General features: G+C 42.9%; 8 protein-coding genes across 8 annotated transcripts; 3 read left to right on the top strand and 5 right to left on the bottom strand.

Annotated features, from left to right (window-relative positions):
• Positions 1–784: 784 nt before the first annotated feature.
• On the top strand, positions 785–2,417 carry BDB00DRAFT_449606 (NADP-dependent oxidoreductase domain-containing protein). Its single transcript, XM_053117428.1, has 7 exons — positions 785–973; positions 1,043–1,123; positions 1,213–1,326; positions 1,425–1,460; positions 1,522–1,588; positions 1,680–2,121; positions 2,181–2,417. The coding sequence occupies exons 1-7, from the start codon at positions 925–927 to the stop codon at positions 2,253–2,255; spliced, it is 864 nt and encodes a 287-aa protein (XP_052984723.1). The 5' UTR covers positions 785–924; the 3' UTR covers positions 2,256–2,417.
• An 81-nt stretch (positions 2,418–2,498) lies between these two features.
• Positions 2,499–5,365, bottom strand: BDB00DRAFT_755088 (SNF2 family N-terminal domain-containing protein; the record flags this gene model as incomplete). Its single annotated transcript, XM_053118809.1, has 10 exons — positions 2,499–2,600; positions 2,678–2,827; positions 2,910–2,933; positions 3,009–3,472; positions 3,545–3,626; positions 3,701–3,880; positions 3,969–4,196; positions 4,264–4,363; positions 4,486–4,964; positions 5,045–5,365. 10 exons carry the CDS (start codon positions 5,363–5,365, stop codon positions 2,499–2,501), a joined length of 2,130 nt encoding a protein of 709 aa, XP_052984722.1.
• Positions 5,366–9,984: 4,619 nt separating this feature from the next.
• On the top strand, positions 9,985–12,150 carry BDB00DRAFT_784052 (major facilitator superfamily domain-containing protein; the record flags this gene model as incomplete). The annotated part of the gene is made up of 8 exons (XM_053120439.1): positions 9,985–10,170; positions 10,273–10,395; positions 10,490–10,564; positions 10,660–10,910; positions 11,019–11,623; positions 11,725–11,765; positions 11,859–12,037; positions 12,138–12,150. 8 exons carry the CDS (start codon positions 9,985–9,987, stop codon positions 12,148–12,150), a joined length of 1,473 nt encoding a protein of 490 aa, XP_052984721.1.
• A 374-nt stretch (positions 12,151–12,524) lies between these two features.
• BDB00DRAFT_800369 (uncharacterized protein) lies at positions 12,525–15,053 on the bottom strand. Its single transcript, XM_053121773.1, has 6 exons — positions 14,499–15,053; positions 14,324–14,385; positions 14,187–14,258; positions 13,974–14,073; positions 13,639–13,850; positions 12,525–13,481 (listed from the first exon to the last, which is right to left on the bottom strand). Exons 1-6 carry the CDS (start codon positions 14,878–14,880, stop codon positions 12,795–12,797), a joined length of 1,515 nt encoding a protein of 504 aa, XP_052984720.1. The 5' UTR covers positions 14,881–15,053; the 3' UTR covers positions 12,525–12,794.
• On the bottom strand, positions 15,054–17,942 carry BDB00DRAFT_800368 (replication protein A DNA-binding subunit). Its single transcript, XM_053121772.1, has 10 exons — positions 17,767–17,942; positions 17,626–17,660; positions 17,392–17,497; positions 17,036–17,314; positions 16,839–16,941; positions 16,579–16,752; positions 16,348–16,503; positions 15,885–16,238; positions 15,404–15,766; positions 15,054–15,312 (listed from the first exon to the last, which is right to left on the bottom strand). The coding sequence occupies exons 1-10, from the start codon at positions 17,904–17,906 to the stop codon at positions 15,211–15,213; spliced, it is 1,812 nt and encodes a 603-aa protein (XP_052984719.1). The 5' UTR covers positions 17,907–17,942; the 3' UTR covers positions 15,054–15,210.
• A 108-nt stretch (positions 17,943–18,050) lies between these two features.
• On the bottom strand, positions 18,051–19,735 carry BDB00DRAFT_800365 (uncharacterized protein). The gene is made up of 4 exons (XM_053121771.1): positions 19,571–19,735; positions 18,594–19,481; positions 18,355–18,476; positions 18,051–18,255 (listed from the first exon to the last, which is right to left on the bottom strand). The coding sequence occupies exons 1-4, from the start codon at positions 19,688–19,690 to the stop codon at positions 18,084–18,086; spliced, it is 1,302 nt and encodes a 433-aa protein (XP_052984718.1). The 5' UTR covers positions 19,691–19,735; the 3' UTR covers positions 18,051–18,083.
• A 1,245-nt stretch (positions 19,736–20,980) lies between these two features.
• On the top strand, positions 20,981–22,354 carry BDB00DRAFT_800363 (cytosolic Fe-S cluster assembly factor NBP35). Its single transcript, XM_053121770.1, has 4 exons — positions 20,981–21,121; positions 21,194–21,287; positions 21,377–22,156; positions 22,226–22,354. The coding sequence occupies exons 1-4, from the start codon at positions 21,065–21,067 to the stop codon at positions 22,246–22,248; spliced, it is 954 nt and encodes a 317-aa protein (XP_052984717.1). The 5' UTR covers positions 20,981–21,064; the 3' UTR covers positions 22,249–22,354.
• On the bottom strand, positions 22,355–24,100 carry BDB00DRAFT_800360 (uncharacterized protein). The gene is made up of 2 exons (XM_053121769.1): positions 23,809–24,100; positions 22,355–23,689 (listed from the first exon to the last, which is right to left on the bottom strand). Exon 2 carries the CDS (start codon positions 23,641–23,643, stop codon positions 22,477–22,479), a length of 1,167 nt encoding a protein of 388 aa, XP_052984716.1. The 5' UTR covers positions 23,644–23,689; positions 23,809–24,100; the 3' UTR covers positions 22,355–22,476.
• Between the last annotated feature and the right edge of the window lie 565 nt (positions 24,101–24,665).

Raw genomic sequence — 24,665 nt, 5'->3', positions numbered from 1 at the left:
AGAAAGGTGCATCGATTGGGGAATCACCGGTCACTCACATGTATTTTTATTTCAAAATAACAATCAGTAGCTGGCATCACGCCCTTCCAACAGCAACAACCTACCGGATATGCTCAAATGCAGGGACAGCCTGCGTTTGGCGCCCAAAATGGATTTGGTACGGCTGGACAACAGCCACAACAGCAACAGTTCTATAACCGGTGGTGAAGACCATCATCCTTTAATTTTTTCCCCCGAAAGCATTTCATTTACAAAAATTACGATTTCGTGTACATTTCCTCCTCTTCCTCTATCAACCTTTTTGTAAGTGTGTGCGTGTGCATAGTTGTTTGTGTATCACCTCTTCTCCCTTCGCTCTCATAGACTTATTCACCTTGCCTCTCATATGTGTTCCCTCATCACACACCACACTTTTCAAGAAACACTCCATCCTCTTGTTGAATTTGCTGGAGTTGGCCCCCACAAAATAATCATAAAACAAACGATCACAAGTCATTTTTCTGACAAGATACACACCACTCATACACCCGAATATGCTTACATCGAAGATGAGCAACGGGTGTTGCTCACGTATCTAACATATGAATCGATTGACTTACACATATTCACTGACACATGTATAAAGTGCCAAGCTGCACAGTAAGCAAGAAGAATTCGTGAGACGTTAACCAGGTTTAGATGTGTTTTTTAAAGATACGATGTGTGCATATGTGAGGATGGATCCCCATAGCAACCAATTGACCGCTGGGCTACAGGCAACTTTGATATCCCGAGCAACCAGCACCATTCTTCTTTTTCTGCCCCCGATCGATCGTGCGATACAACAACCGTAAGCACATGCCAGAAAGAAATCACTTCAATTCTCCTCCTTCGCAATACTCATGATCGATTTCAGTGTTAGAGAGCAAAGAAAAGCAAAACAAAATGGCAACAAAGCAATTGCATAACGGAGACACGATTCCAGTCCTTGGACGTAAAGTATAAACTCAAACGCGAAAAAAATATGGTTAAGCTAAAAGTCTATGCAACCATTCGTATATAGTGGGAACCTATCGAGTGAAAACAGAAGATGTATTAAAGCCGGTTGTGCATCAAGCTATTCAAAACGGATATCGATTAATAGGTTTGTTTTTTTTGTTTTCTCTGTTTCTGGTTTACTACACAAAGCTCACTGTAATTGCGCATGATACTGTATCGTGATACGAAAAAAAGATTCTGCAACAGTTTATCGGAACGAAGAAGTCTTAGGGAGAATATTAAAGGAGGTGTTTGATGATCCATCGTTTGGTGTTCAGCGACAAGACATGTTTATCACTTCAAAGTTATGTAAGTAACTTGGAAAATCGAGGATCCAGGATTGTTATTGCTGCCAGTAGATAAAGTTTGAAGATGGGATAGTGACCAAGTTTCAATGTTTAAATTAGCACCTCAAAACCAAGGGTACGATGCTTGTTATAAAGGTAGGATCCATCCATTTGATAGCGTCGATATAATTATCTCACATGAATAGTTTTTGAACAGCTGTCACTGAATCTCTGGAACGGTTTGGTCTCGAGTATTTTGATCTTTACTTGATCCATTGGCCAGGGTAGGTAAACTTTTGGAGATATCATTTAAACTTTTTTAAAAAAAAACGCGAGACTAACTTCTATATCTGAATGCGTAAAATTTAAACGTAGTACTGCCAAAAAGAAATTAAGTGATCCAATCAATCAAGAAAACCGCATGGGAAGTTATCGCGCGCTTGAAACTCTCCACCGGGAAGGCAAAGTACGACATATCGGTATATCCAATTATACAGCTCGACACCTACAACACTTGCTTGACCACTGTGAAATCGTGCCTCATGTCCACCAATTTGAACTACATCCACGGCTCGTACAACAAGATATCTTAGATCTCTGTGACAAACATCACATTCAAGTCCAAGCTTATTCAAGCTTGGGCGAGGGCAAACTGCTGACAGATGAGGATGTGCTGGATATCGTTAAAGACCGAAATGTTGCACAGGTGTTACTGAGATGGGCAGTCCAGCATGGTTGGATCGTAATACCAAAGTCAAGCAATCCTGATCGCGTCTCGTCGAATGCCAAAGTACTTTCCCTGGAACTCTCGGATGAGGTGAGGGCTGTTTATATGCAAGATTTGTGGCTTTAGCTAAATAGGTTGTTATGTGATAGGATATGAAAAAACTTGATGCAGTTCATCAAGCAGAAACTCAACGCTTTTGCTGGGATCCATCCGATATCATTTAAAAATGTGCATCTCTTTCAAACTAACCGCGCTATTTTAAGTTTAAAACAATAGAAGCACAGAACAAGAAGATGTGATTTTATTTGTAATAAAAAAGTATGGAAGAAGATGTAAAAGAGAAAAACGTAATATATACGGGTTTATATACAGGAAGTGATATAAGCGTGAGAGAAGGGATATTGTTTCGTGTCGTAGTAGAGTAGGTGCACAGAGGATTGTTTATGACGAATGTTACGGTGTGTGTTTTATCCTGATGACGAACCACGGAACAAGTACAATAGCTCGTCAAGACCAAGTCTGCCAAGTTTCTCAGCTCCTCCTTCTCCTAAAGCACCATCCGCCAATGCCTATGAATTTTTTTATCACAATGGTTAATACATGATCCGTTAAAATCTAGATAACTCTTGTTATTCGATCTACACACCTGCTTCTTCTTTTGGAGTTCTAAAATGCGGTCTTCGACCGTATCATTGATAAATATACGATGTACTTCAACATTTTTTCTCTGTCCAATTCGATGCACTCGATCGATTGCCTGGTTTTCAAGTGCCGGATTCCACCAAACATCCATGAGCTAAAAGAGACAAGAATCTTCCATTTAGTAACATGTATCTTTCACAATACGGACGATAAAATGTTGGTTTTAAACCACTTACGATAACTCGATTAGCGCACGTAAGCTATGATGATAGAAGAAAAAAGCATTTGGTTAGTTTATGACATTCGGTACTTTTTCAAAACACAAAACGTCTTACATTTAAACCAAGCGAGCCACATTTCGTCGAGACCAGAAGGACGGTGTATCTTGGATCATTGAAAAACGTTTGCAGAACCTCATCGCGCTTAGCTACAGTCATAGAGCCGTCGAAGCGAACATACTTGAACTCGTTCTCCCTGAGAGGAGTTTCCATGATATCCAAGAATGCTGTGAACTGAGAGAACACGATAGTCTTGTCTCCGTTTTTGGTTTGGCGTCGGGTTTCATGTAAAATCTCGAGCATCTTGTCAATCTTTGAGCTCGAAGGCAAATCCTCAGCCCGTGTATTTATTTCCTTCTCCTCCTCGTTTCGTGCTTCCTTGTTTCCAATAAACTCATCGTATAAATCGGGAGCGTGCATCTTCAGGAACACTTCTATAGTGACCACTTTGTCACCGACAAGTTGACCACGACATTGTGGGCAGCGCTTTTCCGATTCTCCTCGCTCCGAGTTCAAGTAATCTATTATGATATTAGTTTAAGTTTTTCCAAATCTCTTCTGCATTTTCTTTAAACAAGGTTTATGATACATACTACCCAAACATTCTCGACACAGCATATGTCCACATCCAGGGATGATCTGAGCATGATCTGCCATATCCATACAGATAGGACACTATATGAAACAGAAAAATTCGGTTTAGTATAGAATATGAACGATATTAAGAACGGATCCATCAACCAACATACCTCGATTTGGCTGAAGTCAGTATCATCGTGGAGTAAACGGTTAACAACAGTTTTATCCATAGAAGCCGCAAGATCCTCCTGAGCATCAACGTCTACATCTTCTTCTTCTGATGATCTATCGAGCATTGTGAGCCTCGGATGAAGGCATGCTTGACGCAGTCTAAGCAGAAGCACCAGGACCTAGATATAACAATTTGGAGTTACCGATAAATTGTGGTTACTTGTAGCAACTTGATACACAAATCATTGGAGAGAAGAAAAAACTTACCGAAGAATAGTTCTTCATAACAGTACCAGCTTTCATATATCTGTTGAATTGAGCCTGGGATTTCTGGTTGACGAAATCATAGAAGGCGCGTTCATCAGGAGTGAAATTGATGTGGGTGAAGTGAACGTTTCGTTCAGGCAAGTTCAAGATCGGTCGACCATCGATCTTGGCCTTTTTTGATCGACGAAGAGCAATAGCCTTGAGCAATGCTTGTACTCTTTTGAGTGCCTTTTTTTAACAAGAAAACGTTAATAACTTTTCATAAAATGATACTTGATAGAGTTGAAATACTTACAAATTTCTGATCGCCATTATTGAGTGGTTTCTTGATTTCGTCTCTGAACTCTTTCCACTCACAGTAAGGGCGAATACGCAAGAACTTGATTAAAGAGTATCTAGAAATTGAAAAACGCCTGTTATCAGAAAAGATACATTCATTGCTATGATCGACATAAATGACCATCACCTTCCCATCGCCACAACACCCCCCGCCCACTTCACACACGAAGAAACTTACAATTCCTCAACACGATTTTGGATCGGTGTAGCGGTCATACACCAACGATATTCGGTTTCCAATCTGCAGCATGCCACTGCCATGATGGTTCGATAGTTCTTAATCGTATGGGCCTCGTCCAGGATGACCCGATGATACTTAAGACGACCCAAAGGTCCACGTCTATCCTCCTCTTCGACGCACTCGTTACCGACAATTGTGTAAGCCGTGACAATAACATCATAGTCTGCAATTTCGGTCTCATCAGCTGATCTTTGCGGGCCATGATGAACATATACTTTCAGCGGTGGATTGGTTTTGGTGACGAGTTCACGTTCCCATTGAGCCACTAACGACACAGGACAAACAACGAGCGTCGCTTTCGTCTTGATGAGTTCTTGATTAGCTCGACGTTTGCCTCGGCGCATCATGGGAAGGTGTCTGAGTGGTGTAGCATCGGTACACGGGCGAGCAGCGATGAGTGCCATAGCTTGTATAGTCTTGAAAATATATGATCAGGTTAGCTTGTTTGTAACCTAAAGTAAGGCACTTCAAGTACAAATCTACTATCACAACAAACCTTTCCAAGACCCATGTCATCACACAACATACCACCTTTGTTCGACGATTCCTCGTTGCGCTTAAGCCATTGTAGACCCACTTTCTGATGCTCCATAAGAGTGACTCGTAGACGATCAGGGGTATTACCACGATCCTGCGGTGTAGATGTATCTTCATACTGGATGTTTTGCAACAGTTCCTTGAGTTCTTTTTCGGTTTCTTCAGGATTTAATTGCTTTGCAAACTGGTTGAACGGTACATTGTAGCGTTCATCAAAGTGAGGATTCGAGGAACTGCCAGCCTTGCCGAAAGGCAAACGGCGACCTCCAGAGTTCAACATGAAGTTCCCGCCAAAGTATCGACTGCCAAGACTGTCGAACGTGTAGAGTGGACCTTCATCCTCATCATAACCATATAGATCCTCTTCAGATTCATAATCGAGGTGGGGATCTGTGTGCCACGAATGAGGCTGGTACAGCAATGGTTGCGCTGGCGGTGGCACTGGTGCACGTGAGCTCGATGGTATACTGGAGGATGATGATGATGATGGATAAGAAGCCACTGGTGGCTGAACAATGTCAGGAATTTCAGTCAAATCTACTAGATTATTATCTTCGGTATCGCTTAGGTCGATGACCTGTCGAGTTACTGGTGGACGTGCTCCTGTTGCTGATGATGTCGAGCTACTGGATGGAAGTTCTTCTACTCTGGGTCTTTTTGCTACATGTCGTCCAGCTGCCACTTGATGTGGGTGCTGCGGATGTTGGCGAGTCAAGTTTACAGCTGCCATATTTTGCATCAACGTGGAAGGAAGTTCACGGTTGACCGGTGACTGGTGTTGGTGCTGCTGTGGTGGCGGCGGCAGCAGCGGTGAAGGTGCAACATGAGAGACTGGAATATTGGAGATATTTCGCACAGGCTGCTGTTGCTGTGGTGGTAGTGGTGATATTCGTGAAGACGAGGACGATGGAGTTGTTGGAGTTGTTTGTTGCGTGGATCGAATGTCGTCATTGTACTGTCGTTGCATTTGTTCTGCCAACTCTCTATCTAGTCGATCTTGTTCGGTTCTTCTTTCCAATTGCCGTTGTGACCGGATCTCTTCCAAATCAATACCCAGCTGTTCAAGCATTTCTTCAGACAGGCCTGTTTCTTGAAAGAACTGCAGAACATCGGCATCCGCTCCGTTAGAGCGAATGCTGTTGCTGTTATTGGAAGGCGTTGGAGTTCGCGTCGAAGAGCTAGAAATTTCAGTCCTGCTACCACTGCTGCCATTGCCACTGCTTTGACCATTTCCGTTACTGTCGGTGTCATTTGTAAGATCAAAGGCTTCTCCGTCGTCAGTTTCACTGTCACTGTCGCTCGGCAAGGGAATCGAAGAAGGGTGGTTGTCCATTTCGCTGTTCGGCCGTTTTCGCGATGTGCTATTGCTGTCAGTTGATCGCTGTTCACCCGTAGGACTGTTGGTCGTAATCATGTATTGAAAATGAAGGCGAGTTTGAAGAAGCAGAGAGAAAGAATGGAGTTTCAGGGAGAAGAAATACGAAAACCGCGCCGCACTTCTATACGCGCGCTGGTCACATTTGCAGGCACCACATGACCAATCAAATTTCTATGGTTTTTTATGCTTCCACCCCATGAGATATAGTTTGACAGCATTATGAGCTACCTGGCATACAGTCTATCTATACAATTTTTACTACAGGCTTTGGAGCCTTTTTGTATTATACTTCGCATTCAATAAAGTACCCCCTTAAAGTAACTCAAAAATCAACAGGTGAGTAACCTATTACGTGTATTAGGATTGCTGACGTCTCGTAATCACGATAGAGGCTGCGCAATTATTTAATGATATACTCAGCGTCCATCATCAAGCGCAAGAATACTGTGAGAGGATGTCTTTATTACTTTCATCTAAGCCGTTCCTATGTATTGACATAGATTGGTTATGTTTTACTTGCGGTTGAGAAAGTTTCACATAACGCTCCATAAGCGAAAGAAACCCGCAGCCCTTACATAACAAACATTGCTTACTATATCAGGGACAGCGAAGAAGTACCTATGAGACCTGCAACTATTGCCACTATCCACTATCGCAAAAAGTAAAAGACTGTCGCATAAAGATGGACATAAGAACATCGTGTGGCAAAGTAAAGCATACATAGAAACTTACTTCTTCATAATGTAAGACATACTCTGCTCCTCTTGTTACTAGCACCTTTGCCTCTTCTGCTGTTGCTGTTGCTGCTGATGAATACGTCTGGTACAAATGATTAACCCGAAACCTGTCGCTCGCTGCGCTCATTGTTCTAGTGCTAAACTCCCCACTTACACTACGTGTACACCCGGGAGCATTAGCGTAAGAAGGACATTGTGCTGGAAAAGCAAAGGCTGTCGATTATGGGGAAAAGCACATAGAGTCATGGCATGAGCAGAAATTGAGAAAGCGTAAGAGGCATAAGTAGTCGTAGCAATAACATGGAAGATAAAAGGGGGAATTGAGGGGAACAAAAGGCTGTACGTAAGTTCGGGGTTGTTGCCTCTCGTCGTTGGCACGATACAGCAACAGAATGTTTGCCTGTTGTGCTCTTGCTACACCCACTACAGTGTTCGTATGTTATCAATGAAGTGTTGGTTTTTCCTTTCATTCGCGGGACGTTTTCTCCTGTGGACCCTCCCTGAACGCTTGGCGAAACCCTAAATCACTCGCTTCGCTCGTTTACCATGGATCGCGAGTGCGTTTTCTGATTGAAGTATAAGATAGGGTGTTTCAATGTCTATTATGCGTGATGAGAACATGTGGAAAAAAAGGTGGTGTAGCAGCAGTTTCCTTCATTGTATTCAAAGCGGTGGTCGAGCTCTTACGAGCTTTTGTCACCTGTTCATCAATAGATAATGAAGTACGTACTGTATTGCATATTGTTTCTGATTTCCATGTTCGTAGTCGCCTACATGTTCTCCTTACCGCTAGCACGGCACTTTACTTTGCATGTCAGATATCGCCGTTAATTGCTTTCGAAAGAGGCAAACGACAGGCAACCCCACCCAATATTAGTCTTCAGTTTCTAATGATTTCTCACGCATTATAATAATGCTTTCTTTAAAGTGAGAAGAGGGGGCTTAACGTCGTCATCTATATATCGAATACTGGCTGATCTTAATACCTGTCATAAAGACTTGGCATATTCTCGCTATTATGAACCTTATTCATAGTGCTGAATTCGCTAAAGTAAACAGCGGCACAGTGCAAAGGGAATGTGCTGCAAGTAGATATTATAAAAGGGCCTTTTCGAGTTTGCTATGAGTAATTATAAGGAACAACATCGCGTATCATTGTTGTTTACAAGGGACTGTACGTCTTATCCCACTTTTCCAGACACCAATAGCATTATGCAGTCTGTTTTAATTGTATATTGTTCCACTATCATGCTCTGCCTCACTGTTGCTGTGCGAGTTTTTGAGGTAACCAGAAATCATGTGAAGGTCAGAGAGCACTGGGAAATATATTGGTTGCCGCCGTTTAGGATTCTTAACAACATAATAAGTGGACTAAGATCATTAATAACAGTAAGATCGAGAAAACAGCTACCGAACGTCAATATATATTTAATGCATGGGATACTTACTCATTGGATCCTATATCCTTGTACTTGTTAGCGTCGAGAAGCTATCTCGCTCTGGCAAAAGACCTGTACTAGTACACATGTTTGACAGTAACGTTGGAAACCGCAGAACCATGAATTAGAGAAAGAGGAAGTTTAAGATGGTAGTACAATGCACTTCCCCAAAAGAGGCGATGTATTTTCATTGGTAACGAATCAGATTGCCTAACGCCGACTGCGGCATTGATGGTACCGGCGACTGAAAAGTTTGAACCAGGAACGAAGGTGTTGCAAATCGAAAAGGAAGTGGTGGTGGGTGGTCTGGCTCTTGTGGTGGTGTCTGTTAAGTTAACAGTCAAAAGCTTAAACCATAGTGGTGTAATGAAGTTTTCGATTACTGTGACTCATTTGCAATCTTGATTTCACAATGCTGAATAATTAAGAAAGAAGCAAGTGTGGTACTTTGTGGTGTTGTGCCAAATGAAAAAAGAGAGGGCAACTCTGTTCCGGAACAGATGTATGTGCTGCTTGCTGAGCCTCCGTAGGAAAAATGGAAAGCTAATTATTATACGAGGGCGAGAGATCACAAAAATAGCAAACAGATGATATATAAAATCTGAACAATGGTTGTTAAAATTGTCCCACGGCTATGCCGGAACGGGGAATCAGCCAACACTCTTCTAAGAAACCTGGAGAGCAAAGACAATACTCTCGTCAAGGAAAGAGTGGAGTATACAAAACAGCCTCAAATGGAATAATATGTCCCTCACTCATATTGCGATGGGTTGAGCCGTACAGCAGATAGGAAAGAGTGGGGGGGGTGGCACAAGAAAGTATAATACGGGGCGCCTCCTTTCTGTCATATATTCAATCTATCGGATCAATTGTACCTAGCGCTATGTAACCTTAGCCATCCAACGGCTCAAACGAAACACAAACAAAATAAGCGTCAACGTGATGGCAGCAAAAGGAAATGCGACAGTTACCTAAACAGTGCACCCTGGGAAATCTAAAAAATTTCAAAGTAATCATCATTTTGCTTCAGCTTGCAGGACTTTTGGGAATTCTCAGTGGTCCCAACTTGGCTTCTTCGTACCCCACTGCTAATTGCAGCTGTGTTCCCAAACGAGCAAACTGTCATTGCACCCCATATTCCGAATGACAAAACTAAAACGTGAAAGCATACAACTATTCACACTACGCAAGACCATCAAGAAGTATATATAACCGCCTTTGAAAAGAGAAGCCCTAGACTCAAGCTGCTACTACTGTCTATTTGCTTCTCCTCCTCACCGCCTTTCTTTTCCCTGTCGTCCTTCTTCCTTCCCTTTACTCCTTCTATCGCACCATCTACAGCAGTATGTCCGACGAAAAAGACATTTCCTACGAGGAAGACGTCAAAAAGACGACAATAACGACAACTTCTACATCTGACGAGGTGCAAGTGGAAACCGAAACAACTGAAAAGTCTGAGGAAGAAAAAGAGTATCTGCGCAAGCTCAATTGGATTGTATTGCCTTTCGCTGGCATGACCATCTTTTTGAACGTAAGTTTATTTTTTCCATCTAATCACTAGTAGCGGTCATTGTGAGCTACCCAACTCTGAGAGGTTTTTTTTTTCTTTTCTGACCATGCTGATTTTTCCCAGTTCTGCGACAAATCCGCACTGAGTGTGGGCCCGGTTTTGGGATTGAATGCCGACTTGGGCTTAACAGGTCAGGAATTCAGCTTGCTTGGAAGTTTATTTTATTTGGGTCATTTGGTTTATCAGGTAACGTATACACGGCCAGCTTGCTTTGTCAGCAGATCAATCATAGACACTAACTAGTCTCTCCTTCTCTATTGAACGGCAACAACAACAATAGCTTCCTAACCAATTCATGTTGCAACGAGTGCCTCATGCAAGATATCTGGGTGTGCTGCTCTGTATTTGGGGCTTGGTACGTCCTTACACTGTCGAAAAGAAAGAAGTCTTGGACGAAAGCAGAAAAAACTCTAACATGAGATGACAATCAAACTTTAAAATCCAAAACAGGTAATGACGTTGACTGCATTGACACAGAACTTTGCACAAATGGCAGCGTGTCGATTCTTGTTGGGTTTGTTTGAAGCGGCTGCCATGCCAACCTTGTATTTGGTCACGTCAATCCTGTATCGTCGCTCGGAACAAACTCTTGTCTTTGGTTTTATCACTCTTTGTAACGGTGTGGGTGCTGCTGTCGGCTCAGCGATAGCATACGGTATTGCACACATGGGACATCCGAATGGAATTCAAAACTGGCGATGGTAAGTAGAGGAGGCACTTTGTACTACTATTAGAGCGGATAAGAGGAAAAAGAACATATCACATAGACACTATAGCAATTAATATATATTCCTATGTCTGACATATAGGAACCATTACATCTTTGGTGCACTTACCATTCTTCATGGCTTTATTGTCTATTTCTTTATGGTCGATACACCCAAGCACAAGAAACTCAAGTTGACACCTGCCGAGGAACGTATCGCTGATGCTCGTATGAAGGACAATGCCGTGACACAGCACAGAGAGTTCAAGTACGCTCAGATCTGGGAATGTCTTAAGGAAGCGCGCTGGTATCTCTTGGTGATCGCAGCCTTTTGTATCAGTATGCAGAATGGTGGAATGCTTGTGTACAGCACAACCTTCACCATGGCTCTTGGCTTCTCTCCCCTTGATTCCATGCTTCTTCAAATTCCTAGCGGTTTTGCATCCTCTCTTGGTGTCCTTGCAGCCATGCTCATCGCCAGAAAGACTGGCCAGCTTCTTTACACCGGTATTGGTCTGCTCATTATTGGTATGATCGGTCTTGTTCTCCTCTGTGCCATCCCCGAGGGTGAAGTCAAGTTACTCGGCTTTTATTTGAGTTGGGCAGGCACGGGTGCCTACTCACTCTTGCTGACATATGTTGGCAACAATGCCAAGGGCTATACCAAAAAGATCTTTTACAATGGCTGCATTGTAGCTGCCTACACACGTATGTTGTTTAGACTCTGGTTTTTGACTGATTTTGCGGGGGGATGGTTTACAGTCCCAACTAAATTATCTCGGCTTTACTATGTATATGTGAAACACTAGTTGGTAACTTTGCAGGTCCATTGATGATGGTTGAGCACGAGGTTTGTATCGCTTTTTTATTAACAACGCAACTTAGCTATATCTTTTTCGATATGCTGTCTGAACGATTCTCTCTGGTTACTTTTTGTGAATAGGCACCTCGCTATTTGAGCGGTGTTGGCGGTTACCTTGCTGGTTTTGGTGTCGCCGCTATTGCCTTTTTGATTGTCCGTATCCAGGCCGCAAGAACTAACAAGAAACGTATTGCAAACGGCGCCGTAGGTGACGTGAATCTTGCCCTTGATCTTACTGACCAGGAGGATGAGCAATTCTTGTACGTACACTCATTATATACACTATCTACAAAGGAAGGAAAGGAAACAGGGACATGAGCCATATATGAGTACTGACATCTGGTTTATTTTTTACCATAGGTACCGCGTCTAAGGGTCTATAAATCCTGTGTCTATGACATTACTTTTACACCCTCTTTTTTTCGACAATTTATGCACTTATACATATATATAAAAAACAATCACTTAGTAATAGCTTATAATAATGTTGTAGTAGTAGTAGTAGTAGTATTCTCATGCGCTCTGGGTAGCATTGATTTCCATTAATAAAAATATCAAATACGGATTAGCTTCTATACTACCTTGAATCACATCTGGTTGGTGTTATGTAACTCATAAAACAATAGTGTTGCTTGAGGAAGGCTATAAATGTAGAAAAAATAAGTTTATGCATTCCAAAACAGCAACATACTACACAACATAGGAACTATTGAGCAAGCGCTATTATGTATATAGCATATATATAGCATTGAAATGAGCATCCAAGTTTGAAACAGGAGATAAGGATTTTAGTATTGCAGTGTAAATAAATACTATAGAAGAATACACATATTATTTTTTGCTTTGGCGATAACATATAATATAGAAGATTAATATGAACGAAATAAGAATCTTGCGGGTGTTTCTTTTTGGAAAACAAGGTAACGAATGTATGTGAAAAAGTTGAGAAGGAACGACCATGAAAGAGCAAAGTAAGGACAAGGAAAAGAGTATACATGTTATCACAGACATCCTTCATCATGTTTCCTCCAATGACGGGTTGCTGCTGTTGTGAGAAAGGGAATGCGGCAGTGGTGGAGGCGGTAACGATGGCGCTGTTGGGGAATGGTGGTGGTCATGGTGATATGAATGGTAGGGATGGTGCTGCTGCTGGTGGCCACCTCCCACTGAGGTTTCTTTTCGGACCTGCTGTGTCTGCGTGCTTTCGTCTCCTGACGAAACAGCCGAGGAGCGATCATCATCCTCATGCAATGTTGTTTTTGCTACTACTGCTATTTTAGGCTCCTCTTTCGATTTCTTTCGATTGTCCCCGAGGAATTCGTCGGATTTCCGTTGCTGTTGCTTCTGCTGCTTTTCTGTTTGTTTTTCTTGTTCGTCGGTTGTTTCATGTTGATGACGATGATGGTGATGGTGATGATATGAAGATGGTGACTGTACTAGTTGTGATTGGCTTTGTTTTTCTTCTTCTTGCTGCAATTGTGATTGCTGATGCTGGTGTTGCGACCATGAATCTTCATCTTCTTGTGGGATCGGCGTTGCTGCACCTGAAGAAAACAAGCCATAGTCGTCAGCATCAAAAGCTGTGATGGGTGTTTGAGGTGGATAATCGATCAGAGATACCGGCGGAAGTACGGTGAAAATCTCGGTTGATTCATCGGCTGTTGAAGAATAGGCGCAAAAGGGGTCCGGGTTTTGATGCATCATCTTGAAGAATTTAATAAATTATAGTTGATGTTTTTTAGAGTTTGCTTCTCTTGGTCCAGTCCCAAGTTGTTTAACAGGGAGGGTAGCATCATCGCTACCCATGATGAATGCGGTGATATACGACTCAAAAATGCAAATAATAAACATGAACGCTTACCTGTTCTAGCATCGGATCGGCAAGCCCTTTATTTGAGATACGTTCGTAGATATCTACTTGGGCACGCACAACAGTTGCTACTTTGCTCAGTATAAAATAATGGTTCCTTCGTTCTACTTCTGCCATATGTCGATGGTAGTCCGTCTTGATCCGATCTAACTCATCCACCTGTCGTGTAAGATCCTGCAGCGCTTTGCGGAATTGTCGGATATCTATGTAATATGCATATCACAATGGAGCGTTTAAGTATTTGAGTAGTTTATCTATGGCAGCGATGATAGTACAACTAGTACTAACAGCTACTACGTATGTTCATGATCAATAAGCGAACGAACCTCGTTGTCCTTTTCTGCCGTTCTTCATATTGCGCGCTTCAGTGTCACGGATCTTTTTGCTCATTAGCTTTAGCGCTGATGCGTAATTCCCTTGGCTTTGCTATACAGCAATAAAGGAGACCAAATGCCTTTGTGTCAATAAAAAAGCAAACGATGCTATCCGACCCCCCACCCACTAAATTCAGCCATATCATATCCAATTGCTTCAGCTACCTCAACTGTTTTACGATGATGATTGAGATTTTCGTTCAAGGGTATCTCCAATGCCTTGCTGAACATGTCGCTCTATCATGTTGTCATTGTATCAATTACATGTTCCCGTCTACTTTATCCAAAGCAACAAAACGTACCAGTATTTGTTGATGATTCGATATAAGAAATTGCAATCCAGCTGCTGCTTGAAGACTCTGGCCTGTATGAAAGCAAAAGAAACATGTCAGTAGCAAGAACAAAACTGGCTGCCGTGCATATAATAACAATATTGAATCTTATTGCCCATGTAGTAAAAGATTATTTGAGCTTGACCTGCATCCGAAGCGCCTCTTCCTCGTGCTACCCGTTCCAGCGCATATCCAAACCCGGCAGCTGCTCCCGAAAGTTGTTTCATTTGGTCCTGGTATACTTGTGCTGCTTTGACTAAACTCTCATACGATTCAATGGACGAGGCAAGATCCTGTTTGGATAAATGAAGGCCAGTGTCAGGTGGTGGTGGCGCAGATCGGATCGATTCGTTATCGTCGGCTGTGTATTGGTAACTGGAGGATGACATTACGGACATTGCCCGACGTATTCCTCCTCCTCCTCCGATTGTAGAATCGTAGCTCGTGTCGGTGCTATAGAAACTGTTGGGTGGTAATAACGAATCGCCATGATAAGGTTCTAAATTCGACGTCGAGCGATAGGCCATGTTCTCTATTTTCTACTATATATTTTTTGCAGCCTTGTTTTGTGGACGGAGAAAGAGGGAGAGAAGCAGACAGTGAAAGAGAGAATAGCTCCCAAAGGTATTTGATATTAGGGGAAAGGCGAGAAGAAAGAGAAAAAAATAAAAATAAAGGGGGTGAACCACAACAACAAAAGGCTGTGAAAGAACGCATTGATTTTATGTTTTTATTTGCCTAGTACAGATGAGTTGGGAATGGGAGGTGGGGGGGGGTGGGGGTGGGGACTTGCGTGTGCTTGCTAATAACTATATACGACGGTGCACAGCTGGAAGACCCATTGCTTTGTGCACATTTCAAACAGTCAGCTTTTCGAGGGCACTGACCATCTCTTTGGCTTCCTGGACGTAGTTGATTGGCGTTGCCTCCATGAGGGTGTACTTTGTGCGGGTTGTGTCCTACATTGTATTTGTGTTCATGTGTGGGGTTAGGTCATGTGCTGCTTTGAGAGAAGGGGCAGTGTTGTTTGTTTGTTCGTTTGCCACTTACGTTGAAAGTCTCGGACTTTGCTCTGCCCTTGACGTTGTACACCTTGAATAGTGCGTCCGAGAAGAGCTTTGCATAAGCATCTGGCTCTGTGTCCTTGAGTCTCATCACTTCATTGGCCGATACTCCGATGATGCTGATGCCCACATCGTCAAATGCGTTCACGAACAACTGGGCCGTGGCGTCCTCAATGCTGGCCGTGAGGATGTATCGCCACATGGGCTCAGGGTGTCCCTTGTTGCATTTTTCACAATGCCAGTCGTTCTCGTTTTGGACCATCTTCTTCCTGCAATCAGGGCACGATGGGTAAGCAGGGTTTTCGTTCTTCAAGAAGACAACCGTGGCTCGTGCGGAGAAGTAGTCGGCCTTGAATATTCATATAATTAACACATTAATATTATATTAGCATGCTCTCTTCTTCGTTTCCGAATTCCGTTCTTTTTAATTTATCGTCATCGTCATCATCATCAGACTGAAAACTCACCCGATCCCCAGTACCCAAGCCGTCCTGCTTGACTTGGCCGAGTGTGATGCGTGTATTGGACTGTTGTCCGATGGAGTTGGTTGTTTGTTGAGCAAATGTGTCATAAGACGCTTCCGAGGACTGGGAGGCGTACCAATGCTTGATCTTGGTGCATTCTGGGATATCCGGGTTGACCTTGAGTGTGCCATTGGTAGACAGCGAAAGCGACCGACCGCCGAAATCATTCACGCGCAATCCACGGAATGCTACTACGGGGGCACCGCTGGAGTCAAAGTTTTCTGCAGTTTTATCCCAAAGCGTCAAACGAATCTGCTTCTCCGAATCGTCAACTACCACAAGTTCACGTTTCTTGACCTGTTGTAGCACAAAACAAGTTAAATATCACAAACGCATCACACACTATTCATTTTTTTATGTACATCATGATCCAGCCCCATCAATCATACAACAAAACAGCACATACCGGTCTGCCTGTACTTTTGGTGATGATTTCCTGCACACCGTTGTCGTCTCGCACAACGCCAATAATGTCAACTGTGGCATCCTTTTCATAGTTGGCGATATCAGCAATTCGCACAAAGCTAAAGTTCATCTTCGGAATGGTAACTTCGTCGGGGCACTATTGTATTACAACCATACGGCGAGAAAATTAGCTGGGTTTATCACATCAAGTAGCATTGTGCTGTATCCTTACCACTTCGATTTCAGTTTGATTTTCAATGACAAGTTCGTATTCGTTGTCCAATGTCGAGAACTGCTTGCGAGCCATGGTCACACGAGCCTTGGAGATGTAGTATACTTTGCCTTCTTCAAGAACATGGAATAGGCGATCAACTTGATCGTTGAAGGCCGTGGCTTTGATTTCTCCCTGTAAACCGTATCCGTTGAGTTAATATTGGCAATTCCAATACCCACACACAGACACACATATCCACGGGAATCTGATATGCTTACCGACTTGTCAAGCAAGTTGACATTGAAAAGCTTGCCTTCAGATCGATTATTGTGCCAGTGCTTAATGTCAGATTTCAAGGTGACGCGGGCCTTAATTGTCCATCTAGCATAGCCGTCCACGTTGTTAATACGGTTTCCAATGACACTCCTCCTATACCATTTTTCGTTTCCATTCGCAACTCAGACTGTACATGTACCTGTTTTGATAAGGATTCAAAGCGGTGATAGAGAACAGTGACGATTCGAGTTGTACATTGGTTCTTCCAGATGGTTGCACAGCAGGGCCATTGTTGCTGTTGCTGCTGCTGCTGCTACTCGTATTCATGGGTGTAGGCTGAGCAGTGCCAGGATTAGCAGTGCCACTGTTGGAAGCGGACGAAGTTGAAGGCGAGCCACCGACATTTTCAATAGATTTGGGATCACCAATCTTGGTTTCATGCTTACTGATGATGTCGACACCAAGAATGATCAAGATCCTACAAAAATGTCCATAAACATGTGTCAGTCCTACTTTTTTTTGTCCAGTACTCCGTTGAACGCGGTAAATACATACTTGCGCCCATTCACTTCGTTGCATACTGATTCGGTCAAGCGGATAAGGGACCATCGCTCCAATTCGTTATTTTCCGCTAAACTTGTAGTATTGGTTGAAAGCATGGCTATACATATGTGTTAGTCTTTTCTCTTTGCTTTCACACATTTAAAAGGTACATGACAACAATGGGCAAAAAGAGGGGAGGGTAGTAAAATACACGTTTGATCTTTCAGCCAAAGAGAGAACTTTTACCTTGCATAAAAAACTCGCCATCCGATAGAATGACTCTGTATAACAAAACAGGAAAGAAATGAAGTTTATCTTTGTAAGATTCGCCTTCACCATGAAGTTGACACAGAGGAGCGCTGCGCAAAACTTTTCCCCTAATTTTACCTGTAGCGTTTGTTGGTTGTTGACTGTACAGGCTTGACGTTAATCACCTGCAAAATGGGGTGTTCCGGGACACTTGGATCACTTCGGTTCTCATAAAGTGATTTAATTGCATTAGTTGATAATTGCATGTCGACTGTCATGGAGGAAAAAAAGAAAAAAGTAACAGGGAAATGAAGGTCGCGGGTTAATTCGCGTCGCGACGCGTGTTTCTTATTTGAGCAGAGGATGACCGAATTTAATCCCGACCACCGAAAAGAGACTTGAGGTTTCATCATAGCGAAATACACATATTTATTTATAACATTACTTAATATTAATCATGAAGAGATAGAAGAGGAGTAGCTGGTATAAAGCGATACTAAATGGTGGTAAGCAGAAGAGAAACCATGACCTTGTGTTGTGACAGCATAATAAGCAGCAACAGCGACAACACCAATGGTGATAGTGGTCATGGTCATAGAAGATCCGTCCGACGATGGCTTGTTTGGACTATTTGACCCTGAAATTGTGAGTGAGACGATGTATAATCACAAGCAGCCGTCGCCATGATATAGGAAAAGCTTAAAGAATATCTCGAAAGCTACTTACTTTGTGGGTTCAGTCAGGTTCATTGTCTGCCAGAAACTCTCAGTCATCATCGTTTTGCTCTTCAACTTTGATGCTATCCAGTCACCCATATTCCCCATAGGAGTAAAGAGAAAACCTTGTTTCTACGTTATTCATTAAGAAAAGGTCAAAGCCATAATCAGTACCTTGCTCGTTATACATATGAAATGCATCAAAGGAGAAGAAATGCGATCCCGCCCATCCCGTTATATCTATTTTACCTTGCCGAAAGTGAGCGCCATCAAAAATGTGGTATTAGGCTTGTAATTCTGCGAAGGTGCCTTGCCCTTGGTAGCGTTCACAATGTTTGCAACAACGACACTTGCATGACCCTTGGTTCTAGCGGCCATTTTGATCTCCTTGATACTGGCCGCGTCGCCAGTGGCATAAACATTTTCGAATCCGGGTGCGTCCACTTGCAAGGTCGACTTGACCTTGACAAATCCATTTGATTCCAAAGGCAGCGTGTCCTTGAGCCATTCAGTTTCAGGACGCGTACCAAACATCAACATGACGAGATCGGCCGACAAATCGACACCTTTGCGCGTTCTGAGCGGTCCCTCAGGTTTGAAAATGGTACGTTCGATGGGTGTAGATAACTCGACAGTCTCGTCCAAAATGACCTTGATGTTGTTCTTTTCAAGCTTGCGAAGGATCTGGGCGCGCGGCTTGTCAGGAACACCTTCTTGCAACAACTGCTTTTGGTCGTGTACCAAAGTGATTTTCTTTTCGTTGTATTTCTCGCGAATTTCACCGGCCAATTCAATGCCAGTTGGTCCGCCGCCGACGATCAAAATAGAGTTGGCGTCCTTGACAAGGCTTTGGATTTCACCTTGTTCTTTAAGTGCTGCGTCCGAGTCGAGTGCCTTGACTTTAGCAGGTGTAGGATAGCGGATGCCGGTGGCAAGAACTGCATAGGCAAACGACAATTCGATCGAGCCTTCAAAGGGCTTATCAAGATGGATTTTGTTTTTCCCGAGTCGTACAACAGTTGCTTGCACTACAGCGTGCTTCTTCATATCCTTAAATGTGTGTGAATATGGGATAATGTTGTTGATGTGCTCGACTGCAGCGCGAGGGCCGCCGACAATGTGGTAAAAGAAAGATTTCTGGGAAAAGAGATCAGCTTATTGATGAGCATGCTTGTTTCTGTAGACGCTTGTCGATCAAAAAAAAAAAGAGGAGCTGCTTTTTGTACCTTGTCAATTAAAACCACTCTGTACTTGCTGTTACCAGCTAGCTGTTTTTCCAGTTCTTGCGCAGCGCTAACGCCTGCATAACCACCACCAACAATGACAATATTTTCAGTCGTAGTCATCGTAATATAGAAAGTAAGAGAAGAAGAGATCGAGAAAAAGAGGAGTAAAAGCGTGTGTTTTTCCGTTGGATCCACGGAGAGAAGATCTTATATACGGAGTTTGCGAATTGATTTTGTACGGAGAATCTTCTGCCGTTGCTTCCTATTGGACGGACCTATTCCCATAATTAACAAATTTATACACCGCAAAAGGAAAGTTCACGTCAACCTTTGCGAAATGCATACATGCGTAATAAGCTTATTGCGAGCAACATGAAGGAGTATTAAACATCAAAGAGGAAGATTTCAGGAGAGGGTACTTTCTTTATATAAACGTCTCTTGCCTTTCATTAGCGCCGGTGCTAAAGGCTATCGTAGCTTATTATGGTTTTGACTGATCGATGACAGTCCTCCTACTTCTACTACTAATGCCGCAGTACTCTTTCCGAGCTGTAAGCATGGCGTAAAGATAGCTGGTACTGTTTTAATGTCGATTATTAAGCAGTCAGGGTATGTGGCATGTTTACCTTATAGGTTGCTGATGCGTAATAAGACAGAACAAACTCGATAACAATCAACATTGTATGTTTAACGCTCGCTTTGTTGATATTTGCATCCTGAGTATGATTATATGAAACTTGACTATGTCAGAAGTAATGACTCGAGGTTGTGTATGATGGCTGCTATGTTACATATGGATACAATTGTATGTAAAAAAGATAGTAACATCTACTAATGCATGGTATTGCTTTATCAGCTGTACTACTGGAAAAAAGCATGTGAGTCTAATACCTCGTTCCATATAATGAGTCACGTTATAATTGGTCAACGGATTATTGCAGCAAAAGCAGCTTTTAGAGTATGTACAATGGCAAACATTCTGGTTAAACCTTGCATGTTACTATTGTTATCGTAGTATGTTATTTATTTCGACCCAGTGTCGACCAAAAAATTGACACATCCAGACAAGATCGGATGGCCATCAATACAAGACTTCTTAATGCTTTAAGTAGCTTCTATATCTAGATATATTGCAGTGCTACGACGCCTAATTGCCAGCCGTGTCTAACGGCAATTCTTACTGTTAAATCATTTCCTCATCGTATTATTACTACAAATAACAGCTATAAGTAGCAGTAACTACAAGAGTTTGTAGCTGATATTCATTTGAGTGTCGAAGAGGATCTACGAACTACTGTTAATACTAACAGCGGGTGAGTATCCGTATCCACGCTCGATTATAGATGGATCTCAGATCAAAGCAGCATCAACCAATAGGAACTGCTGAAGGAGTCGCCGACGGATATGTGTTTTTTCTTTTGTGCAGAAGGTGTGCTTTAATCAATTAATAATCAACTCTCTCTTTCACCTTCTTTTCTGTCCGTTACCACTCCCATGTCTCCTCCACATTCAGAAGAGAACGTACCCGAAAACGCACCAGAGCATTGTCCTGTATGTTTTATTTACTTTCAGTAGCATCGATATTGCCGGTATATTGACAATGAGTTTAATTGATCAATGTAGGGAACAGAAAGCGATCAAGCTGGTAAAGCTTCAGCTTGCGCAGGTTGTCCCAACCAGAATGCTTGCGCTACTGCACCTAAAGGTCCTGATCCAGGTAAAAATTTAACAATAAATTGCTCATTGAAAAAAAAGCACTTTGTTTTCCTTTTCTAGTTGGCTAAAATAGTAGGTGTGTTCTTGTAGCGATTCCGTTGATTACGGCACGCATGGCGTCCGTGAAGCACAAGATTTTGATCCTATCCGGAAAAGGCGGTGTCGGCAAATCGAGTTTCACGTCGCAATTAGCATTTGCATTAGCCCATGACGAGGACAGTGAAGTGGGTGTTATGGACGTTGATATTTGCGGACCATCGATTCCTACAATTATGGGTTTGGAAGGCGAACAAATCCATCAAAGCAACAGTGGATGGCAACCAGTTTTTGTGCAAGAAAATCTCGGCGTAATGAGTATTGGATTCATGCTTCCCAACAAGGACGATGCCGTCATTTGGCGAGGACCCAAAAAGAATGGTCTGATCAAACAATTCTTAAAGGATGTGGATTGGGGTACATTGGACTTTTTGCTGGTGGACACACCCCCAGGCACATCGGATGAACACTTGTCGGTCGCATCCTACTTGAAGGAAAGCGGTATCGATGGTGCCATTGTCATTACAACTCCACAGGAGGTCGCTTTACAGGATGTGCGCAAGGAAATTGATTTTTGTCGCAAGGTCAATATCCCTATTTTGGGTTTGGTCGAGAACATGTCTGGTTTTGTGTGTCCCAATTGTCATGGCGAGTCGGTTATCTTCCCACCCACCACTGGTGGTGCAGAAGCACTTGCCAAAGAAATGAATATCGACTTGCTTGGCCGAATCCCGCTGGACCCACGGATCGCAAAGAGCTGTGATATGGGTGTCTCATTTATGGATGAATACCCTGACTCGCCTGCCTCGGCTGCTTACGAGGCTGTTATCGACAGTAAGTCTACTCACTTGTTTTGTGCTGATCGTAAGTGTCCCTCACTAACTTAATCTTTTGGTAACATAGAATTGCAAGCTCGTTTCCAATAAGTTACCACCCCAATGCACACCTCACACATAAATTTGTAATATAATAGTTTCTCCATGCTTAATAATCCTGTATATGTATCTATTCGTCACACGAATAAACTTTTTTTATATGCTAATCTTTGTATATGGACGGATGTTGATGCTTATACACATTTTATAAAGGCATACAAAGCGATGGAAGTGGAGCTAGTCGAAAAGGGTATATATGTACAATATGATGTAATTTTTCTATAATGTCAACCAATGGATACCTGATGATGATGTCGATGAAGAAGAATTAGCATCCACTGGCGCTGCAACAACAAGCCCTGGTGCTCTGTTTTGTCGGTCATCGGACATAGCTGGCAGCTGTTCCCATGCGCTCGCCATCGGTGGAGGATCGTCAATAAATTGGACCGCTTGCACTGGACCGTCACCAAACTTTTGCGATTCCCAGAAGGGTAAGTTTTGGTTGCTATTGACAGTCGAGGAACAAAGCGAATCGTTTAACGACCATAGTCGTACACAATGGTCATTTCCTGCCAATGCCAATAGCTGTTTCGTTTGATTTACATCACAAGCAATTCGGGTGCCTGCAGTATTTACATGACCCTTGAGTCGACGGAGTGGACGATTGCGTTTATTATTCGCCATGAACCGCATATCCCATATGGCTAGCGATTCACCAACATCGATAGCTAGTACGCGGTACGAATCCAGCGCTTTTAGATGCGCGATAGCCAAAGATGAATGCTTGAAACGAAGGTTCTGCTTGCTGTGAATGCGAGGATCAAACATTTTCACCTCACTGTCGCGACAGCCTAGCCATGCCAAGCCGGGCCGGTCAGGTATACAAGAGCTCGCAAGCACTGCTGTACGTGCCGTTGCACGGCCAAGGATATTGAATGTCGATGTCAACATGTATGCTCCAGTGTCGCATCCGACGACAAGCGAGTTATTGTCATCGTCTACAGAGCAGGTCCAAAAATTGTTGCGTCGTAATGAAAAGGTGCAGTCCATCGTCACTGCAGCGGTATCATCTGGCTGTTGTTGATTACCAACAGCAACCACTGGCGCTGTTCTTGCTGTTCTTGAGTCTCGATGAGGTGATTGTTGATGCTCGCGTAGAAATAAAGCGAGTTCGGGATCCATATCTGCAAGCGAAGGCATTGACAAGCGCCACAGTTGCGCCTTACTATGATGTGCACTCATTTCCGTCGTGCCGTATACCGGGCGCCGCAGCTCGCCATTGTATTCCAACAGTCGTTTGCCCAGGTGAAGTGACGTGACATCCGCGGAAACATGCGCTGGAAAATGCGTGTTCCACATGGTGTAAAATGGATCGCATTGATATTTAAAGCGCATTGGGCAGCCTTGTGGATAACATATTACTGCATCTCCGTCTCGAAAGTCCATACAACATGCACGCGATAATGATGATCCTGAAATATTGAGTTGTGTTGTAGGTTTTAGTTTTTTGTATAAAGCGCGTGTGCCGCTGATGACAACGGCAGGCGGCGGTGTGTCTGTTAAATTTGTTGTTATATTGCGTATTGCTGCTAATGATAACTTGTTGCAAAGGCGTCTCGACCGTATATATCGATAAACGCTTTGATCGCGAATTGTGCTGGGTGGTGGTAGAGGTTTGAATCGTTGCACTTTGGTAATGTTAGCTTTAGCTTTGCTTCGTTCGGCTTCTTCTTGTGCTTTACGGATTGCAGCTAGACTGTGGGGGCCCGAAGGCATGATCTTGAAATAGCGATTTTTGGCCGGATCAAAGTAGTAACCCGGAATTTCTTGCATGGTGTTTTAAGCAATGCATGGAGAGTAATTGGAAAGGACGCGTCTTCTTGTTGAGAAAGGCAAAAAAAAATCAAGAAATCGAACGAGCGCGGAACCTTTTATACACTGCCAAGTTTGAAACCTCTCCGACAGAACAGACAAATTTCATTGTTGGCTTTTGTGTGTTTGGATGCTGTGGGCATTTCTCTTAACACGAGCAATTGGTTGAAACTTGTTTTAAAAAAATTGCTGGATCATATACGCATATGTCAGTCCCTTTGAATTATTAATGACTGGAAGGGACATCGTAAAAGATTCGTTCTTAGCGTCAAACTGGTGCACAGTATCAGTAATACATATAGCCCCGCGTATAGACTTACTTCAAAGGCCTAAAGAAAAAGCAATGTAAGATGCATATTAATGATGATTCTTTGAAAACTAGGTGATGGTAATGATAGCTTATACTGAAGCCTAGCAACAACCTGTCTTCGATGGCAACCATTGCCTTGTCCGAAAATGGAAACTGGATAATGCCGCTAGAAAAAAGAAATAAAATTTTTCGGGAAAGGCTTTTTCTTCACCTTCAAGCACCCACCATTCATCCAACCAAACCTTCCTCCACTCACTTTTGGGACGGAAAGAAAGCCCTGGCTCAT

Source organism: Zychaea mexicana (genome assembly GCF_025766255.1).
Source record: "Zychaea mexicana strain RSA 1403 chromosome Unknown BDB00scaffold_5, whole genome shotgun sequence".
Taxonomy (NCBI): Eukaryota; Fungi; Mucoromycota; class Mucoromycetes; order Mucorales; family Lichtheimiaceae; genus Zychaea; species Zychaea mexicana.
This window is presented reverse-complemented; position numbering and strand designations above follow the sequence as displayed.

Coding starts and splice junctions, on each gene's coding strand:
- BDB00DRAFT_800365 (XM_053121771.1), bottom strand. CDS start 19,690: ATGACTACGACTGAAAATATTGTCATTGTTGGTGGTGGTTATGCAGGC. Junction 19,482..19,570: donor GAGTGGTTTTAATTGACAAG/GTACAAAAAGCA, acceptor CTCTTTTCCCAG/AAATCTTTCTTTTACCACAT. Junction 18,477..18,593: donor TGGCGCTCACTTTCGGCAAG/GTAAAATAGATA, acceptor TGAATAACGTAG/AAACAAGGTTTTCTCTTTAC.
- BDB00DRAFT_449606 (XM_053117428.1), top strand. CDS start 925: ATGGCAACAAAGCAATTGCATAACGGAGACACGATTCCAGTCCTTGGA. Junction 1,327..1,424: donor GTTTATCACTTCAAAGTTAT/GTAAGTAACTTG, acceptor TGTTTAAATTAG/CACCTCAAAACCAAGGGTAC. Junction 1,461..1,521: donor GTACGATGCTTGTTATAAAG/GTAGGATCCATC, acceptor GTTTTTGAACAG/CTGTCACTGAATCTCTGGAA.
- BDB00DRAFT_800369 (XM_053121773.1), bottom strand. CDS start 14,880: ATGGCCTATCGCTCGACGTCGAATTTAGAACCTTATCATGGCGATTCG. Junction 14,386..14,498: donor AAGAGGCGCTTCGGATGCAG/GTCAAGCTCAAA, acceptor GCTTTCATACAG/GCCAGAGTCTTCAAGCAGCA. Junction 13,851..13,973: donor CGGCAGAAAAGGACAACGAG/GTTCGTTCGCTT, acceptor CATATTACATAG/ATATCCGACAATTCCGCAAA.
- BDB00DRAFT_800363 (XM_053121770.1), top strand. CDS start 21,065: ATGTCTCCTCCACATTCAGAAGAGAACGTACCCGAAAACGCACCAGAG. Junction 21,122..21,193: donor ACGCACCAGAGCATTGTCCT/GTATGTTTTATT, acceptor TGATCAATGTAG/GGAACAGAAAGCGATCAAGC. Junction 22,157..22,225: donor TTACGAGGCTGTTATCGACA/GTAAGTCTACTC, acceptor TTGGTAACATAG/AATTGCAAGCTCGTTTCCAA.
- BDB00DRAFT_800368 (XM_053121772.1), bottom strand. CDS start 17,906: ATGACAGTCGACATGCAATTATCAACTAATGCAATTAAATCACTTTAT. Junction 17,498..17,625: donor TGGCGAGTTTTTTATGCAAG/GTAAAAGTTCTC, acceptor ACATATGTATAG/CCATGCTTTCAACCAATACT. Junction 16,942..17,035: donor TTGAATCCTTATCAAAACAG/GTACATGTACAG, acceptor CGGCTATGCTAG/ATGGACAATTAAGGCCCGCG.
- BDB00DRAFT_800360 (XM_053121769.1), bottom strand. CDS start 23,643: ATGGACTTTCGAGACGGAGATGCAGTAATATGTTATCCACAAGGCTGC.